The sequence below is a fragment of the Protopterus annectens genome, chromosome 15.part0 (assembly GCF_019279795.1).
Source record: "Protopterus annectens isolate FY-2018-M chromosome 15.part0, PAN1.0, whole genome shotgun sequence".
In the NCBI taxonomy this organism is placed as follows: Eukaryota; Metazoa; Chordata; order Ceratodontiformes; family Protopteridae; genus Protopterus; species Protopterus annectens.
Window position 1 is genome coordinate 143,295,744 of NC_056749.1, and position 22,405 is coordinate 143,318,148.

The window sequence follows — 22,405 nt, forward strand, 5'->3', positions numbered from 1 at the left end:
CGCTAGATAGGGTTCGATAGTAGAACATTCAAAGGTTTGAAACCTCAATGTTCTAATATAGACCCAAATCGAGGACAGTTGAGAGGTTTGGATATGTCTAATTCTATAAAGCAATTTATTTGCACGTACCTCTCAACCTGTTAATGCAGGAAATCTGGACAAGGCCAAATATATTGGGGGAACATATAACCAGTACTAAAAATTGCTCTTGTATAAACTGAGACAGTTGATAGAATATAACAGGTCTTGCTTTAGCATGCATTTTTCTGAAGGTTATGAAGTCTGAAACTCAGTGTCTGTCATTATTTAGTGACTTAATTCCTAAATGATTTGCCAGAAAAAAACACAAATTTTATGAGGAACAAATCAAAAATAAGAAGCAAAAATCTATTAATTCTGTGAAAGTCTGGGCATTTGAGAGATATAGTTCAGCCGGGGCTGTCTTTGAGTTTGTCGCCCTTCCCCCTCACAAAATCATGGTCAAATGGAGCCGCCCCCCCCCTGCAGCCATTCCAATGAACCATTACTTGGCTATTTCACCCCATTTACCATAAACACTAATGTGCATACTGCTTTACTTCTACACCGATTTGGGCTTCATTTGAAAGTTTTATTTTGCATTTTACAGCACAAACAATAAGACATCTGCTAAACAAAGCAATGCAGTCTCACAATGAAAACAGATTTAGCATTAAAACTTCTCTGCCCTTGAAACTCACATTACCTGAAACAGCATTGAAACCCACATTCATAGAAAATACATTTTGCCAGTGGCAGATTAAGATTAACTTTGGGCTGTTTTCAAATCATGGGCCCCTTGCACATGAAACATACATGTACTATTTGATACACCTTCCTGATTGTATTAAATTATATTCCTTGTACAATCCAGTACAGTTGTTAGAGGGCGTTTTAAATTTATTGTTTTGAACATTTTTCTAGTAAACAATGAAACAAAATGCATGCACCAGTAATGACAAAACTGCCTAATTCAGGACATTTTTCCAGTAAACAATGAAACAAAATGCATGCACCAGTAATGAAAAAACTGCCCAGTTCAGAACATTTCCATCATAAAAGCCTACTCAAACTTCTACAGTCCACCAGTATCAGTAAGTATGCACAATCTCTGAAGAAGTAAAAGTCATCTAAATAATTCCATATTAAAGAAATCTGTTAACTAATGAAGAGGTTGCTCCTAGCAAGCAACTTTATATTTCATTGTTTCATCTACAAATAAAGTACCTGTTGCCCTTGAGGAATAAATTGCCTATGTTGCATTAAAAAATGATAAGCTAGTAATATTGCAATAGGGAATGGATGGCAAACTGATAACAGGTTCATAATTACTAGGTATATTTGCCAAAAAGGACTGCAGTATCCACCCCCTTTACAACACAGTACAGTATCAGTAATGCATCTACCTACTGTGGGAGTAGAACCTACAGCCTTCTGCATCAAAAGCAGGTACACTACCTGATGTGCTATTAACAATGCGAGCTGACTCACCATAAGCAGCACTAAACATTTGTTCCCCTGCAGCTCTCCTCTCAGCTTCTTGTAAAGTCTACTTGACACTCAGCTGTATCTCTGAACTTTGCAGCACAAGAAATCTGGAAAAAGCCAACATTTATTGGTGGGGGAGGGGGACAAAAGACCAAAAACCAGGGACACATTTTAAACATTGCTTGTATAATGCTGGAAAGTTGCTAGAATAAAATGCTGTGTTACCACCATACATTTCGCTGCCAAGTATTGAACCCAGGACCCTGTGCAAAACAGTCAGAGCAACATATCACTATGCCAAATCATCTGCTTTGTTAAAGAGAGGAAGACTGAAACTTAAATGGCTACCATTTACTGAATTCAATTCTCACCATAGCTGTCAACCTCTTAGTACAAAATACCTGAACAAAGCCAATAATGGAGTAATATAGCCTCCAAACATATTCAGTGAATTCAGTTCTTACCATAGCTCTCAACTTCTTAGCAAAAAACACATAGACAAAGCCAATAATGGGGGAATACAGCCCCCAAACATATTCAATGAATTCAGTTCTCACCATAGCTCTCAACCTTAACACAAAAAAAACTGGATGAAGCCAACAATGGGGGAATACAGTCCCAAAAATAGGGACAAATTTCAAATACCCATGTTATAAACTTAGAAAATTGCTAGAATAAAAGGTTTTGTGTTACCATGTACTTTTTGAAGAATATGAAGTCTGAAATTCAAATGCCTCTTATTTTTATTTATTTAACATTTGTTAACTAGGAAAGTCTGACTTAGAACAAAAGCCAATTTTCAGCAGAGGCCCAGGGAGAAACACTCCAGATATAGGTCTTTGTAAGATGGGAGAACATGCAGACTCCACACAGAAGGCACCCCAGCCAAGAACCAAACCAGAGAACCTATAGCTGTCAGGCAACAATACTACCAGTGCACCACTACACTACTGACTGTGAAAGGTAACAAAAATACAGAAACCTCAGATTTTATGAGGAACAGAACAGAACAAATATGAGGCAAAAATCTGCAATTTTTTTTACAAATGGTGGTGGGTAGGGAATTCAGGCCCTTGCCACTTGCAACCAAGATACAGGGTTCAAGCCTGAGGTATTATCTACCCACCACAATGTGTTCTCTAGCCATCAGTATACAGCAACTGGGGCATTTCTCTCTCTCTCTATCACACACACACACACACACACACACACACACACACACACACACACACACACACACACACTTATATGGGTCCAGGGCCTTCCATTGATGTCCACTCACTAATCTCCCCAATCCCATGGTGATATCCTTCCTGCAAACACACACACACACACACACACACACATGCACTTATATAGGTCCAGGGCCTTCCATTGATGTATAGCTCCATATATCCACTCACTAATCTCCCCAATCCCGTGGTGATATCCTTCCTGCACACACACACACACACACACACACACACACACACACACACATGCACTTATATAGGTCCAGGGCCTTCCATTGATGTATAGCTCCATATATCCACTCACTAATCTCCCCAATCCCGTGGTGATATCCTTCCTTCCTGCGAGAGCAGGCCAGCCTGTGGACATTGCAGTCCGATCCCTTTCCAGTCTATGCAGTTGTAACTAACTGCATAGACTTCTGGGATGCTCTTGACGGCTGTGTTTCTAATCCGGACTGCTGCTGAATCAGTCCGGAGCTCTGCGCATGCTCTGGACTGGTTCAGCAGCAGTCTGGATATCGGAAATGCTGCGAGTGCACATGCGCGAAGGTCCGTGATTTTTGTTCTTCTTTTATTAGTTTTTTTTCTTCTTTCTTCTACAGCTGGGGGGCTGCAGTCCTGCAGTCCAATAGCATGGGCTGCCCCATGTGTGTGTGTGTGTGTGTGTGTGTGTGTGTGTGTGTGTGTGTGTGTGTGTGTGTACAGAAGAGTGTACCCTGTAACCCAAATGGAAATGCAATCTGTTTTAGGCAAACTGAACCAAACAGTAGCTTTAGTTTTTAACATATGATGTGATAATTGGCCAAGAGTTCTCTAATACAGTGAACTTTTGAAAATGCGGATGGGGAGCATACAACCAGAGATGATGTCAGAAACAGATTGACTCAGAAAAGAAAACAGTATGGAATTAGAGACCTAAAAAGTGAGTAAGGTTTGATTTCCAGGTCAATGATAGCGTTAGGGCTAGATAAGACTGACACTGAGTCTTACCAATAAACTCCAGTAGGTAAGCTAAGAAAAGATGTCAGTACAGACACCGAAAGAAGTGATCCTATAGTTAGAAGTTCCCTTAAACTAGTGAGTATCAAAATTAGAATAGAGTCTTAAGCCTCCTCCTGCTACACAGAGCCGGTCAGAGAGAGAGAAACAACACCAAGCAAGTAGTTTAAAAAATAAAACAACCGAATTACAAACGGGGAAACTACCAGTAACTTTAACAGAAGAACATTACTTTTCAGTCATGTTTTTTACAAGCTGCATTAGATGAAGGGGATTTTCAACTCATGCCAGGCTACTGACCTGGATGACCTACAGAAAAGTCATATGAATGTTAAGAAGGCTCAGGGGGAATGGATGTCCTAAGTACAGCAATAGTGAATTTAACCACAACAGAAAGGAAAGCAAATAAATAGACCCCTACTTCACATCCGTGCTTTCAACTGTGAAATGTCTTGCTCTACATTTTAATTGAAGAAGCACTACAGATAGGGAACAGGCTTAAGGTGACAAAGCATTTTAAGAATACTAATAGATGGAAAAAATGTTCATTATAGGTAGCCATTTATGGTTAGATAAGACAAAGAGCAGGATTTTAGATATGTTTTACTGGTTTGGTGTCGTCAAGAAATTAAATAATTTCTAACTTTAGTACAGCTTGCCTAGAATGTTAGAAGACTGCAGCTAACTCAGCCCTTAGGAGTCCTTTGATACCATTACCTTTAGTAGAAGTACCATTTGATCAAATAAAATTCTCCCTGGGCCTCCAGTGAAATTGGGTTTCTACTCAATCAGACTTTCCTGGTAATCAAATGTCAGTAAATAAATTAATTAATTAAATCTACTTATGAAAATGAGCATGCATTACCAGCACATAATGATAATACTTAATTATGCAACAAAATTCCCTGAGGCAGTACCCTTACAAAGAATTAATGCTAGGTCAATATTTAAAACAGTAGCACTACTTTTTAGATGGATTCTCATAGAAATTCGTACAGCACAAGGCACCCCATTCAGCTCCAGCGTAATGCATGAACTTTGTCAGCTGTTTAAGGTAAGGCTGATTAGGACCACACAGATGGGTTATTTGATTGCTTTTAACAAAGATTTAATGTCTTTGTTAAGGAAAGTAGTATAATGTGAGGCAAGTGTACAAAGTCTCACCTGAATTCACTGCACTTGAACTGTTACAAAGCAGGTATTGCCAAGACTTGCTTGGTATTGTAAAGGAAACTTGAGGCAAAGAAACATTTTAAAAGTAAAAGTGTGGTAGGACATTTTACAGACACAAGTACAGACTTGCAGGAGTGGTAAAGAACAAATAATGCCTATTGTAGAAGACCATGCAACTCAGCCAATTCACTTTCCATGCCACTTCACATAAATGGCAGTGTGTCTGAAACTGGTTTTCTGTCAACATTGTCCACCAAAGTAATATTCAAAATGGCTTTATCAGAAGGTAGGTAGTTTTATTTTCATGGGAAACAGAAAACTAACTTTGTAACAATTAGGGTACTCAAAATAAAAATAAATTCCAGTTCTTTACAACAAATTGTAGCCCATCCTTTCACATCTTCTTTACAGAGGATCATAGCAGGTTACTAGGCTGTTGGCCCCGAGGCCGTTATAAAAATAGCAGAGAGTTTAGCCCATGCTTAGACAAATCAGCACCCAATGCCCCTGATGGTCAAGCAAATCAGTACTTATAGTCCTGTATCAGATTTAGCTACGCACAGGTATGTATTAAAAACACTTATCAGCTCTTTTTTTCTTCTGTGGCTTGTGAGACATCTTCCAAAATTTATACAGCAGGAAAAGCTTCTAGCCTAGTTCCTCCATTTAGATTTGACTTCCCTGGGGAGACAGAAAAAGTGTGTGCATGTCTGTGTTTCTCTTTCTTTCTCTCTCTCTCTCTATAATATATATATATATATATATATATATATATATATATATATATATATATATATATATATACACACACACACACACTGTGCTCAGTGAATGAACAAGGATATTTACACTCATTTGGGCATTTCTATCCTTACTGGACATTGTCTACTAGCCAAAGAGCACTTGAACATACTTCCCTTTTCATCTTGTCCAGTGTGTCCCTCCCACTTACATACTCTCTTCACTGAGTTGTGCCTCCCACTTATCTAACCTGTCCGCTGAGTTCAAAGAATTTGTAGATTTAGGACTGGAATGTTCCATTTCTTCTTCATTGTTTTTTTTACATTTAGGAGAAGTCTTCATTTATCCATCACCAAATTTACATTACTAAGGACTTGCAAGCTTTCTGAGAAAATCACTTTCCGACAATAGGGAACAGTTACACTTTATTTAATTTTCCATCACCTATATTCCTTAATTTCTTTCACTAGCTGCAGTCTTCAACATAGTCTTGGAAAAGTTATTTCCTTTAAAAAACAAGTGTCTCCTTCTAACTGTGCCATCATTTTCCCAGGTATCACAACTGCCACAGCACTTGTTCCATTTTATACCATGTCAGTCGTTTGTTGGCTTACTGTATTTTCATTAATTCTTACATAATGGCAACCTGTATGTCCAAGACGTTTTGAGAAAGCCTATCTGCATTACTCTCTTTTAACAAAATGTAGGCAGTTCTATCTTTCTCTTCACCTTCTGTGCAATGTTCTGCGATACAAGCAAAACCAAGTTTGCGCATAGCTGATTTCTTGCTTATTTTAGATCGCTTTTTGCAGTCAATATTTTATAACTACTCTTGATAGAAACACCAGTTCCAGACTTTGCACCTTCATTATCATTTTTCTGTGATAGTACCTCCAAAGAGTTCAGCGAGGTACAGACTTGTCATTTTTTTTAAAGTGAAGCAACAACTTCTACATTTTGTAAAACTACACTTTTTAAAATATTTGCGCACTTCTGACCCGGCTGTATTTTGTTTTTTTTTTCTCTCCTCCATCATTGTTGCCATGTTTCTGTTTTCCAGTTGTACTTCATGAGCCTGTCTAAAAATTGGCCTCAGATTATTAGGATATCCCCTTAGCAAAAAAAGAAAGAAATAAAGACTCCTGCAAGACAGCAGCTTTGAAACATTCTTCATCAAGCTGACTTAAAGAAAGACGTCTTAACAAGAGCAATTGTGATGCCGAATGTTCATACTCATGACTGTACCTGTACCTCCTCACTGTATGTTTCTACATCTGAGCTAATGTATGAAAAAAGATCAATCTCCTCCACGCTCTAATCGGTTACTTGGGCTTAAAGAAACACCTTTTGATGATGTTATGTTCACAATTCAATAACTTAAGTGGAAGATATGTGCTCATGGAATGAATGTTTGATACCTCTAGCTTCACACACAGGATCAGACCTAGTAATTTAAGAAGTCGTCTCCCCATAAATGCTAGCCAACATAGGTATTGTACTGTGACAGGAAATTTTGACATTTCAGTTGCTTTAACGGACAGTCGGTATACAATATGCAGTGGCATATATTTCCATACTCCCAAGTCCAAAGTGTTACATGAGTCAGATTTTGTGAAGTTTTCTAACAAATGTAAAAGGACTTCATGTTGTACTGCACTAAGTAAAAAGTAACGGTAGAGAAGCTGTAATATTAAACACCTAGGAAGAAATAAAAACACAATTTGTGTAGTATGCATACATTTTCTGATGTTAGTATTTCTATTTTTTTTTTCATTTGTGTTTCCATATTTTCATCTGAAAACAAATTTACTGCTGATGTTGGTATGTGTGTTTGTGTGATTATGTGCATGCGTGCTTGTCCATACATGTACACGCCTAAGGGATTGGGGCTTATTGGGGCTTTTAAGTGAACACTGGAAAATACTTTCAGTGCCCAACTAATCATGCAATAGTAACCTCATGCACTACAGATATTTTCTGAGCCACAAATTGGCTGAATTTAACCATATAACCTCCAAAATAGAATTTCAGTATTTATCCTAGTTTTAGTTATGTTTTGTGATTGCTTAGTTAACGAAAAAATAGCCTTGCACACACACTAATGGCCAAATGTGCATAGGATCTTACTAAGCATATGGCCAAAGGAGACCCTCAGGAAGCTTGCCCACATTACCTGTACTTGTGGGGGACTAATAGTTTCCTCCGTTAAGCATACTTTCTCCACATCACCCTGGTGTAACTGTGCAGTCACTCATTCAGTCATCTGGACTCATATTAGCGGTTGCTAAAGAATGATCCTGCTGTATTGGTAAGGGTAGCCAGTTCTGGAAATGAGTGATACAGTGGGTTAGAAATCTGTCATGTCATGGTGTGGTAGTGTAGATCTAGGTCTCTAGAGTAGCGCTTTACCACATGTTCTGCTTAGGTGACATAGTTCAGAGAGTGCTGGACTGTATATAAAATTGAAAGCTAAGTAGATGTCATACCTCAGGAGTCTGTATAACACTGAGTAGAAGGACAAAGCTTTAAGCCCATGAGACTGCTCTGTCCATGTCTTTTTGGTGTGGCCTCCTGCCACATACTGCTGTTAGGAGGCACCACCCACCTAAGTATGGAAAGAGACATATACTCTGTGTTATGAGTCAGGTGGTGAGAATAGCTGTTATAAGCATAGACACTATGCAACAGTCAGATGAAGAATCATCTGCCTGGAATGCAAGCTGTCATTGGTGCTGGCAAGTCACAGGAAAGTTGTTGTGCTATCTGAAAACGTGTTTCCATAAAAATCAGTAACAGAAGGCTGGTGTATCAGGAGATTTAAGTTCTAATAAACAGCACAGGTAGTTCAAGGCAGCAGAATTCCTGGTCAGTTTTATGGAAAGCAGAAGTAATTGGAAGGAAGTAGACCAAGAGTGCTGAAAGTGTTTACATTTTCTGTTAATTCTTACGATGCCGCCACTCAGTGTTTCTCTCCTCTAGTTGTGGCAACTTCAGAGCTATTAAATTATATAATATTAATTAGCCAAGTGTTTGAGGAGTGAAACCCCCTCATATGGACATGGTTGCCCTTGCCCACATAAAATAATTTGTCCTTGTCTAATGTAGATACAGTTTGTTGAAAACGTGCTTGGGCATGTTATACTTGGCAGGTTTTGCATTTTTTTTTTTGAAAATTGCAAATACAGTCCATATTCAAATTATTGAGAAGCAAAGGCCTAACATTTTAAACTACTTTGTGTGTAGGACCTCAGCCGGTTTCCTTTTCCTATAACCAGTAACAGTAATCACTCCTATGTGTTTCTGATGCATGTAATAAGGCCTAGCATCATGTTACAAGCCTGTGGGGCTTCATCATGACCCAAGAATTAATTAGGGCCGAATGAATTACAGAAGTTACATTCTTGTCTAGCATAGTTAGTTTATTTTCTGTTTAAAATGTGATTTCTTGTTTTATTTCTTAAATGGTTTGGGAAAAGTTGAATTTCAAAGAACAACTATGCCTGTTAATGTAACTGATTCTATAGAGATGTCAGTTACCACCCATTTCCTCAGTCAGATATGCATAATGTCGCACAAAATGTCCAATGAAGTGAATAAGATTCTTAAGGTATATTAACACCTTAATGTCAGAAACGAAGGTTAAAAGAGACAAACTATGAGGGTAGCAAAGACGGAATTGTTAAAAGGTGAATAATAGGCTAACTGTCCTGAAAGGGCATTTTTAAGAGTAGTCAATAACCCAAGTACCTTGTGCCTGTAAGCAAAGACCTTAACCATTATGTTATGCCAAACTTACTCACATCTCTTGTACTGTACACAGTATTCTTAGGTTCATAGGTTAGTACTAGGCTAACTGCCCTTGTGAGCCATTGTAAGCTTAGACAATTATCCCTTGTGAGACTCGAACCCTGCACTTTGTGTTTGTAAGGCAAACACCTTAACCATTAGGCCCACCCTCCCAACCCCAGCTGATAGAGTCTAGCCGATAAATATCATTCATTCATTTATTTATCTTCATTTTCTTCCAGGAAAGCCCAGCTAGATCATAAAAACTTAATTCTGCAGAGATCTAGGAAGAAAAGTCAAGTAGTTTTGCATACATTAGCAAACAAAGTAGTAGATTTACATAAGTCTGCATATCGAACAGTAAAAATACACTAAGTCAAAAGTAATTGAGTGGTAACAGTAGAAATAGGCCAAAAAAGTAACACATGCTCAGAAAACTATTGAACTGTATTGAGAAGAGAACATATTTACAAGTTTAACAAATCTTGTGGTAAGAAGGGAGACTGAGACTGAAGAAAAGTCAAGTGGTGATTAGTAGGAGAAAGGCCAAAATAGATGTAGTATAACTTTGCATACCTACATAAGGTCATATAAGTAGTAGTGATTATATATGCTAGAGGTATGAGTGGGAGACTGCAAGGAAAAATGTAGTGTGGGTAGATTTAGAAGGGCAATCACCCTCATTTGGTTGATTGACATCTCAGCAAGAATCGGGACCAAAAACAGAGTAGTGCTCTGCATTTATGTTATTACCTTGGATTCGGAATGTTTGACTAGGAGTTTGTAACTGACGGAGAGTTTGGACCCCACCCATTTATCTGGTTATAGATTTAACTTTATCATTTTTCTTTTTGGGTGTGGGGGGGGGGTGGGGCTTTCATTTTTCTTTTGCTGCTGGGATCTTCCATTTTGGCATTTTAGTCTTTTGTCATACTGCTGTTAAAAGCTGTATACCGAATGTCAGAATTCAGAATGTATGCATTGCTTGAATTCATATTTGACTGCATCAGAAAATGTTAGAACATTTTTTTTAATTAGATGATTTTTAAATGTCTCCTCAATATCTCCTGGTATGAACATATTTTGTACTTTTTACCTATGACATTGTGTGCTTGAGTGTCTGCTTGTTTTCGGTGAAAGGCTAGAACATTATTGGCTTGCTGTGTTTAAAAGTGTTGTAACTGTACAAGGACCATAAAATTTATAATCTGCAGAACAAACAGATGAATAGTGCTTTCAAAACATGATTTGTGCCTCTCTGGCTTCTCTACCCAAGGTCTTGCATTTAATTTTGCAATGGGGTGAACTAAATTAAGTTACTGTTTTTAGAATTAAATGTGAAATATATTTACCTTCAGGAGTAATACAACACAAGAAGGAAGACAGATATGCATTCATTAGTATATAATAGCATCTGAAACTCCATTTAAGAACTATTCCAGGACGCAAGTCAAGAATTCAGTATTTTTACTGCATTACTGTAATGGCCTCTTGAAACATAGAATCTCAATTGCAGGTAGAGAGAAAACACACAGCACAATTTAAAGCAGTACATGGTAGACTATATGTCTTGCTTAGCCAACTGAATTCAATTTTAGAAGTCAGGCAGCATTATTCTGAAGTAATATTAGTAGGAAATAATAACATGGCATAACCTGCAAAGAGCTAAGGGCAGTCATGAAGTTAAAGCTCTGTTATCACTGGTGCTGGACCCAGACATTGTCTATCTGGCCTGTCCACCTACTTTACTTTTAAAGAAATATAAAAGGCTAAGTGATTGTTTTTTTGCACAGTACTCCATAGTGGCTAGCAGTGTTATTAATATTCACAAAGTAATCATGTTCTGCATCATAGGAAAGATGATTGCTAAAGGCACCCTCACGTATTTCTGGGTCCTAATATTTACTCTGAGTCTCCATTGAAGTGTTTATTTGACAATACTGTTGTTTTGACCCTTTGTTGATGTCCTTCAGTGTAAGCACTTACCATAAAGAGCGCCAGACATAATTTTTTTACCCCACGACAGCCAGAACCATTTCCATTTGCATTTGTTACTCTGGAAGAAAAAAAAAACAAATTTGAGTTATAGCAGCCATTGGGTAAAGGAATGAAGAACCACTGTTTTGCTGGTCCTCAAACAGTTTCTTCTTGAATTACTCATTTCTTTTAAAGAACCATCTTCCTTTATTAATGTGTGGAAGCGTGTTTATAAATCTTGATAGTTATAAAAAGTTAAAACAACATATGAAAGTAAATATTGTATAGTCTCATTTTTGTAGCTCAGGTTTTCTTGCTTTTATTTGGTCACCAGTGCTTTTTGTTAAGGGCTCACCCGGTAGTGTTTGAGTGTTATGTTTTATAGTTGCTCTGTTAGTGAAGCAATTTTTTTTTTTTTTTTTATAAAGAAACCTTCTTCCTTCTACAACAGATGGTGATCATCAAATAAAAACATTTTATCTGTATACTTTAAATATCATCTTGGAAATTGTCAGTGTTTATTATCTGGATCAGGTTTTATTTCTGAGACTGAAATAGGACCATTGGGACCAGTGCTGTACTCTGGCTAACAAATTGCAATAAAAATGAAACACAGGAAATTAAATTGATAATATACCCTTTGAACAAATTCTCCTGTTAATGTATTTCACCAGCTAGTCTGGCAGTTGAGCACAGAGACGAAAGACTGTAAGCTGCCAGAGCTTCCCCCTGTAGCCGTGAGTTTGATTCCTTTACTTTCCATTTGCCTGCTTTATACTACTGAGAAACTGTCTCTTCCCAGGAATTCAATGAAAAAGGCCTTCAACGCAATTCTACAACAATCAATTTGGTTAACATTTCTTTCATTCTCTTTCACTTTCAGAGACACACACACACACACACACACACACACACACACACACACACACACACACACACACACACACACACACACACACACACACTATACATTTGCTTTGTTTCTTTCCAGTTGTGCTTTGTATTAACATTTGTGTCACCGTGGTACTGAGGATTGGAGGATCTGGAGACCCTTTTTGTCATCATTCATGTATCTACGTACAGAGCCATAAGTAGGGCAGAATGAAGGGACAGCAGTCTCAAGTGGAAGCTGTTGGAAGGGGGATAACTGATGAGTGCCACTGTGCAGACGTACAGTACCGACATGGCTTTATGGAGCCACAAAGATTTTGCAGCATCGTAAATGAATGCTGATGCTTGAGGTGAAGTAATTGAAAACTATAAAAAATTAATAATAATAATAATGTATTGTAACTATTTTTATAAAGTGAGCAATAACTCTATATGTAATTTTGTCTAATCAGCAGAAGCAAAGCACTTCTCACACTGGGTGCAGGAACCTTTTATATAAAAGAATTAAATTTGAGAAACTGGTCCTCTTGAGAGATGTTGGGTTTGTATGGTCTGTTTATGTACTTCTAATGTTCTCCTAATAGGTCATGACAGTAAATGCTAACTCTACAAAAATAATTCAGGCACAGCTCACCCAAGTTACATGGGTAGCCTAGCCACCAAAGACTTGCCAGAGGACCTTACCTGCATGCCTAGCTCCATGTTTGAGTTTCAGTAGCCCTAGTCTTTTCAGACTCTTATCTTGTTTTGTCCAGGAGTGTAATGAGGGTATCCATGTCAGTCACTCTTTGCCAGTCATCCCTTACCTGAGATTATTCACTAAGGGAGGATCTACCATGAACAAAAGGTTCCACATACCTCTAAACTTCATGGGGCACCTGTGCCCTTCCACTGTGACAAGGTAATGACTAAGAGGGTCGATATTTTCTCTGTGACACTTCTGGGAAAAGAAGGGCTTTGAACTGATAACCACTTAGTGGTGAGATGGGTTCACCAGGCTTGGATAAGCTGGACAGCCATGGACGAGGCAAACTGTTAGGGAAAGAGCAGCATGTTTGGAATACTGTCCAGGATGACCGACTGGGTTTGGAGGAAGGTCGGGTGCACAGAGCACAAGTGGACGTGTTCAATATATCTGTCACTGAAGTGGAAGTAAGGAGTTGTAACTACCTGGTGGTGTGACGCCTTTTACATTGGTAACTGTGTCAGCTTCTGGTGGACACCTGTACAGTGCAATTTCCATAATAATAAAGCAGCAGGTATGGGTGAGATCAGGAAGAGATGCCTTAAACAATGGACAAGGTGTGTGTAATACTCTTGGCAGCATGTGTAAAGATACACACACACACACACACACACACACACACACATATATATAGATGTATACATACACAGCTATATCTTATACATCTCTCTCTCTCTCTATATATATATATATATATATATATATATATATATATATATATTCTACTACAGTTGAAGATATTCTTCACTGGCTTTCCTTAACCTACCATCAGGAAGTTATCATAATGGGAGACCTCAATATAGATTGGTCCACCTATGACACAAATAATTCTCCAAACTGTATTAACTTACATGGCTTCTACCAGCTTATACAATATCCCACTAGAATAGATAAAGGATCTAATAGAAACTCTATTCTGGATTGGATTCTCACTAACAAATCTCCTTTTCTCCAAGCAGGTTGTCTCCCAAACAACATTAGTGACCATCTTCCAACTTTTCGGCTTAGACATAATCTTAGTCCACCTAGGCAATCAGTCTTCCGACTAATTTGTAATAAAAGAAACTTCAATATCCACACATTCAACTATCTACTTAAACAAATAGATTGGTCTCCCCTAAAAACATTGCCATTAGATACTGCACTTCTACACTTAAACACTGCTTTCCTTCAAATCCTAGACGGTTTAGTATAGAAGTTCTGTCTAGAAGTATATTCAACAAAGTCCATGAACTCCATGCCACCATAGACTTGTACTCCCCAGATATAGTCATCCTGACAGAAACCTGGCTAAAACCTCACATTACCAGTGAGCAAATACTCCCTACAGGTTACGGCATACTAAGAGTAGACCGGCTAAACAAAAAAGGAGGTGGTGTAGCTATAATATTTCAACAGCATCTAAACATCCAGATCTTAAAATCATCAGCTCCACAAATAGGCAATGAAGAAATAATATATACCAACCTCAAAATTAACCAAAACAAAACCATCAACATAATTGGATGCTACTTCCCACCTGGCCAAAACATCCCTCCACTAGAAAACCTCCTCAGCTGGTCTACCCACCATCTCCCCCAAGAAACTATCATCTTAGATGATTTCAGTATTGACTGGCAATCCTGTTCTGGCAACAATCCAACCCATCATTTACACCTTCATGGCTTCACTCAACTAGTCCAGTCACCAACCAGGATAAATAAAAACTCCACCAAGCACACTACCCTGGATTGGATACTAGTCAGTAAGAGCCCCCAGTCATATATAACAGGCTGCTTATCGGATAGCCTCAGTGATCACTCCCCAACATTCCTACTCAAAAAATACCTATACCAAGCTAAACCTGTCATCTACCGTCAAATCGTAAAAACTAAACTTTAACCCACTCACATTCATCTCATCCCTCAAAGAATGTAACTGGCATCCTCTAAAGTACCTCAGTCTAGATGATGCAGTTGAATTTTTTAATACTACCTTCCTGAACATCCTTAATTACCATGACCCCATAAGATTCTCCAGAACCAAAGCACAACCCTCCCCATGGCTACAGAAAACCACTAAGTCAGAAATGAGAAACCGGGATAAAGCCTGGGAGCACTGGCACAAAACCAAAACCCCCTCAGCTAGACAGAAATTCTTAGAACTACGCAATCAAAAAGTCAAAAAGTTAATAAAACAGGACAAATCCCAATACTACCAGTCTGCCCTAGTCTCCTCACAACACAGCCCCAAACAATTCTGGTCCTCCATAAACTTCATCCTCCACCCAGGTAAAGTCAGTACCCCTCCTCCTAACATCCCTCACTCCTCAGAAAATATTGCTACCTCATTCAACACACACTTCACCCAAACCATACTATCACTAACTAAACAACACAACCCCCTCCCCTCCAACCCACACCTTCAACTAGTAATCTCCCTACTGCCTTCTCTTTTTCTCCTGTATCTACCTCCAACATAAAAAAACTCTTAACTAAACTTAAACCCACCAAATTAGCAGCAGACAGCCTCCCAAGTGAATACCTACAAATCGCAGCTGATGCTCTGGCCTACCCAGTATCCATCTTGATTAACCGATCTCTGTCAGAAAGTTATGTTCCCACACTGTAGAAAGTATCACATATAATTCCCCTCCACAACGCGGACCCTCCACAGAACTAACCAGTTACCGCCCCATAGCTATTCTCTCTCCACTCTCCAAAATACTGGAGAGATGCATACACTCTCAGGTCTCAGACTACCTCCTTACTAACAACCTCCTTTCCAGTACTCAGCATGGTTTCCGACCAAACCATAGCACCACCACTGCCTTACTCTCCTTTACTAACACTATCCTTCAGCATAAAAACAATGGCTAGCTCTCCTCTGCTACTTTCCTAGACCTATCTAAAGCATTTGACATGGTCCCACACAAACAACTTATCTCTGTCCTCAATAACCTATCCTTCTCACAATCGGTCACCAACTGGTTTCAGAGTTACCTGTCTGACCGCCAACAATCCGTTGTATGGCAGAATGACATATCTCCCCAACTACCTGTCTCCATAGGGGTTCCCCAAGGATCCATCCTTGGACCCCTACTCTTCTCTGTTTACACCAATAATCTAGCCTCTGCCACCAAACATGGCACGTTCACATCATCTGCTCAGCCCAGTCCCTACCAAAACTGCAAAAAGTCACACAGGAAGCCTTTTCCTCTGTTGAAACATGGTTATCCGATGCCCGATTAATACTCAACCCAAACAAAACTAAACTACTCATCTTCCAACCCACCAAACATACTCAAAACAACTCTCACTTTAACATCACGGCAAAAGACAACACCACTATATACCCAACTGAACACACCAAATTGCTAGGAGTGGAAATAGACAATAAACTAAAATTTGACATTCACATATCCATGACTATAAAAAAAAGTCCACAAAAAAATAGGAGCATTATACAGAAATAAGAATTTCTCACCAAAGCAGCAAAGATTTCAATAGCAAATGCCCACCTTATCTCCACCCTACTTTATGCCTCTCCAATATTTACCAACCTAAGGCAATGTGATCTAAACAAGCTAGAGACCTGCTACAACAAAATTGCCAAATTCGCCACAGGGGCATCCTACCGTAGTCACCACTGTCTCTCACTTGCTGAACTGGGCTGGCTTGAACTCCCTCACCTCCTTCAGTGGTATCAACTCTCACTCGCCCACAAACTAGTAAATCATCCACTAAATATCCCATCCCTCCAGAATCTACTCCAACCCTATCGCACCACCAGACCACTAAGATCCAGCAGCAAAAATCACTTACAGATCACTAAAGCCAATAACTCTGCTGGTGAAGCAATATTCTCTTGCACCATAGCCAAATTATGGAACTCACTCCCACCCACAATTACCTCCATACCATCATGCACCCACTTCAAAACTTTACTAAAAGCAACTAAAACATGCTGGCTATGCCCTTGCAACTCCCACTCTAATATCATCCACCCCATCCAACCACTACCTTTCTTTCCACTCCACTAACTACCTTGATTATAGCAAGCTCAGATGCTCATAAGCCAGTACTTATTATACAGCACGAACGTGTTCTTCTTGTAACATTTTTTAATGTCTGGTATGCACTTCACAGATAAAGATTCTAGTTGTCTACTGATGTACTATGTTCTTCATCTGTAAATATGTTGTAAGTAATTGCTATGTAAATTGTTATTCACTATGTAATCCAATGCATATACTGTCTGTTTATTTTATCTGTGGAGCTTTCCTCCCCGGGCCTCCGCTGAAAATGGACCTACGTCCAGTCGGACACTCCCGGTCAACAAATTTAAATAAATAAATAAATAAGTTTAGCCCCTTGTCAAACTGCTTGAATAAAAATGCATCACTCACTATGGTTATCAAAATACCAAAAATCTTTTAAAACAAACGTATAAGGTGTGGGTCCACTGGCATAGTCACAGAAACCAGGATTCCTTAGCTCAATATAAACACCGTAAAAATAAAGCTTAATCTTAAATAAAAGCAGATAAAAAATCGTATTACATCACTGCTCAAAAAAGTACCATAACAATCCCAAAATATTCTGGTCTACAATTGGTAAGCTCCTTCAACCAGGTAATAATAGCTCCCCTACCCCTACCACTCCCTCCTTAGAGGATAGCTCAGTCTACCTCTTTATAAATTCAATACTTTCTTTTACCACACATAACCAAAATATACCACTTAAGGTTCCTACTACTATTAATCATTTCACAAATTCCTTCTCCTTACAACCCATACCAACTCATTTCATTTGTAAATCTCTCAAAAAACTCAAACCTACTAGTCTTGCTGTAGATAATCTAGTAACTGAATTTCTCAGACTTGCTGCAGAGAGCATTGCATACTCCATATCCATCATTATCAATCACTCTATTGCTGAAAACTATGTTCCAGTCCTTTGGAAAATCTCCTACATCACTCCCCTTCATAAAGGTGGGAACTCTACCGAACTCACTAACTATAGGCCTATTGCCATCCTTTCTCCTCTCTCAAAAGTACTTGAAAGATGCGTTCATACCCAACTCCTAAATCACCATCTAACCAACAAACTCCTCTCTCACACTCAACATGGCACTACAACTGCCATCCTCAGTTTTATTAACATTATAAATCAGTACAGAAACCAAAACAGCCTTGTCTCTGCTATCTTTTTAGACCTCTCTAAGGCCCCTTAATACAGTTTTGCATCAAAAGCTACTGTTAGAAGTAGCCAGCTTAAACATTAGTCCCTCTACCCTACTTTGGTTCCATGGTTACCTATCCAAATGGCAACAAGCTGTTAGGTGGAAAGAAGAGTTATCATCTCTACTCCCTGTTAATACTGGCGTCCCACAAGGTTCTATACTAGGACCCTTATTGTTCAATATATTCGCTAACCAGTTAAATAAATTCACTTTACTAGCATCAGTCATTCAATATGCAGACGACCCTGCTCTCATATGTAAAGTATCATCCCTCCCACTTCTACAAGAAATCAGACAACAGTCCTTTCTTCAAGTGGAATATTGGCTTTCCAAAGCTAACCTTATACTAAATCTTAATAAAACCAAGCTTATCCGTTTTCACTCCACTAAACCGCCCGTACAAATAACCTCACTTTCCTCTAACAATACAATCATAAACACCACCTCACAAATTAAGTTATTAGATGTTATCATTGATAATAAATTGAAATACGATATTCATCTATCTCACTATATCAAAAAATCTCATATCAAACTCGCCTTGCTCTACCGCATCAAACCATTTCTTGCAAATCAATCCAGATTAGACATTACTAGGACTCATCTTCTTTCTTCTCTGTTCTATGCCTCTCCCATCTTTACTTCACTTAGCAAAACTGAACTTTCCAAACTTGAATACTGTTATAATAAAATAGCCAAATTTGCCACTGACTCCCCTCAAAGATCACACCACTGTTCCTCCCTACAACAATTAAACTGGTTAGAACTCCCCCATTACCTAACCTATACTCAATTTATTTTTACTCACCATTTAGTAAATCAGCCTGACAAAATCCCAGCATTACAACAAGTACTCAAACCCTATAATAACAGTCTTGTCCGATTTACACATAAAACTCTCCTGCAGTCTCTAAAAGTAATAACCGGGCTGGGGGTTCCCTTTTTTCCCCACTATATTTCCATAATTTGGAATTCTATCCCCCAACGTATTGTAAACATCACTGACATAACTCAATTCAAGAAAAAAACTAAAGGACTACTTATATAGCCACTACATCTGCTCCTGTATCAATCCAGGGTAATCTCTTCCCTGTATACCTTATCACTATCCTTATCCCCCTATTTTCTTTCTTGTCTGATATTTTCCTCTAACCCCCACCTCTTACCTAGCCACATTAGCTAACCCCGACTAATTTACCCTTTTGTCTCCTTATTTTCCCTCAATGATTTAACTCTTCCATCCAATCTATTTGATGTTGTTTTTGTATCAATTTATATTATTTTTATTATATATATATATATATATATATATATATATATATATATATATATATATATTATTTTTATCCTATATATTCGATGTTACAGCTAAGATGTTAATGTATATTTATAAGTACTTCAAATTATCACTGTTATTTACTCTTTTATTTGATTTTTTGCCTATGTAATTGCTGTTTTATGGAGATTTTCTCCCCGGGCCTCCACTGAAAATGGGTTCAGACCCAGATGGACTATCCCAGTTAACAAATGTAAAATAAATAATATACATATATATATATATATATATATATATATACATATATATATACATATATATATATATATATATATATATATATATATACACACACACACACACACACACACACACACACACACATATATATGGGCTGGTGTTCTCCTTCTTTAGCAAACGTTGTTATGGTTTGCATCATGCTATTATGAAAGGGAAGCAGCTCATGTTCCCAGTACAAGATGGATGACAATCCTTTGCCTCCTTGGAAGAGCAAATAGAACAGAGACTCCAGGTTACAGTCAGACCTCAGATTCAGGATGGTCAATGCAGATTCCTTCTAGGTTATGAGCAGTGGCTGTTGAATTCAGGATCATAATTCAGATATATTTAAGTATTTGCTGCCAAGAGCACAGAGCAGTAAAACTACTAAAGCAGCATTAAACAATGTAAGACAAAAAGTTATAAAAAATAAAATAGAGAAGATTCCTGTCAAGATTTAATGGCGTTATTGAGTAATCGTTTTTTTGGCCAGGATTGGAATAGATAGGATGCATTGTAACTGGTTCACACTTTCTGTGATTGGTAGTTAATGGCCACTTTTAAAGTCTGACATTGTTGTTCTCTCTCTAATGCTTGTAATGTCAGTCTTTAAATTTTGTTTACCAAACTTTGTGTTCACATCTTAAGAGTGAGACATCTTTGGCGTTTGCTTCTTGAGCGTCTGGCTTGAGAAACATGGATGCTTTCCATATATGAGCTGATTTGTTTTGTAGTTTATGATGGCCACAAAATTAAAATAAGAGGGTGCAATCTGAGCTGTTCATAGACATTTGAATGAGTACACTTTTTCTGTAGTGGACTTGCTGAGACATACCCCATGCCACTCTTCTGTAGTATCACCAAGTCTCTTGAGTTTTCTAGGCAGCACATATGTTGTCTTTGCGGTACTAAAGACGATGTTTTGGGTTTAAGGTTATGACATTGAATCTGCCATGTCAGGTTTGATGGATGTGATGATTGCTGACTAACATCAGGTGATAAGGTCATCTGCAGAGCGAGAACAAATTGACTCTGGCCACATGTGGTCTACATGTACAAGATGCCTGTTGTACCCTAATGCACCTGCAGTCACCTGGCTTTTCCTGCTTCACTGTTTGCACAGCATGTTGCATTTTTGTGGGCATGAAGAAGTACATTTTAAATATGTTATACTTATCTTCACATTTTGAGACTAATAATTGTTTTCTTTATTAATGAAGTCAGAGATTGTAGGTGTGAAGACAATAACATTTCATTGATGTGTTCATTTTAATACTTCAGTCTACCTGCTTGTTAGTCTGATGGTACACATTTCCTTGTTTTTGCAGCATTAAAACATGTTTTTTAATAGAAACAGCAGCAACAGCTATTGGATGGTATCAGATAAGTGCAGAGACCACATGTTACTGCAGTATGCAGAACTTCTAATCCCTACGTTACATCCACAGAAATTGTAACTCTGCTTTTGGTCATAGATACAAAGATGCATGATAGCCTAACAAGAAACAAATTACTTTTTTTTTATTTTCATACTGAACACACAATTATTAATGAACAAAACACTCCATAACTGATGTCACAGAGAGTCTGGAACTTGTCCCCCATGTAATATAAAATTGTAACAGATATAGTGCCTTTAATGTGACCTTGAAACTGTTAAAACTTCAAATTAAAATAGTTCATTTCAGTTTCAGGTATGTTTATTTATTTACATTTTGTAAATAAATAAGTACACCTGTAAATTAAATAACACTAATTAATTAACCATGTACCTGTACATTCTCCTTCTTAGAAAACTAAGTTGAATACCAATTATCATGGAATTTTTTTCTCTTGAGACTGTACATATTTGTGTTGTAATTGTTAGCAGCAGCTGTATCTTTGACTGTGTAAATGTCACCTCAGTTAGTCGGTTGACTCTCTCTCTCTCTTCCTGAGTTGTGGCTGAAAAGGGTCTGGTGACCATTTCATTCACCTGCTTATCAAACTGAAAATAAGTAAGCCAAAATAAGTAAAATACATTTATATTTTGATACAAGTTGTTTTTTTCCCATAACTGTAATTGTAATACGTGTTGATTAAACTTTTTTTTTCTTTTTTTTGAAGATGGAGATGAGACAGGAGTGATGGATAATCTTATAGGACTTTTACAATCAGGTGCTGCATTTAGGGATCGCAAGAAACAAAAACCAAAGATTCCCGGTAAGTCATATTATAAAATGTGCTTAGTATGAACTGCTGAGAGAAGTATGTTACGTTTTTATACATAGCTAGAATGCACAATAGAAGCTGTATAAAGAAGCCATTTTGGTTGGATTTGAATTTTTCTAGAAAGTCCTGCAAAAGCATGTTATCTTAAGTGATGATTCAAACATGTTTCTTTCATTTTCCAAGAAACTATAGAGTCAAAAATTAATTTCAACAGAAATGATACCTGTCTTCCTGTGCTTAAAACAGCAGCAAAATATATATATATATATATATATATATATATATATATATATATATATATATCTTGCGCACAGTTATTTGGTACACTTTTAGGGATTATTTAAAGTACTCTGAAACCACATACTG

General features: G+C 37.8%; 1 protein-coding gene across 2 annotated transcripts in view; it reads left to right on the forward strand.

Moving 5' to 3' along the window:
• DIAPH2 (diaphanous related formin 2) overlaps window positions 1-22,405 on the forward strand; it is a 5,354,951-nt gene that overhangs the window by 4,820,513 nt on the left and 512,033 nt on the right. For both annotated transcript variants that reach the window (XM_044057628.1, XM_044057629.1), the window contains exon 26: window positions 21,935-22,030. In XM_044057628.1, coding sequence (XP_043913563.1) covers window positions 21,935-22,030 — 96 coding nt within the window. The remainder of the gene's footprint in view (window positions 1-21,934; window positions 22,031-22,405) is intronic.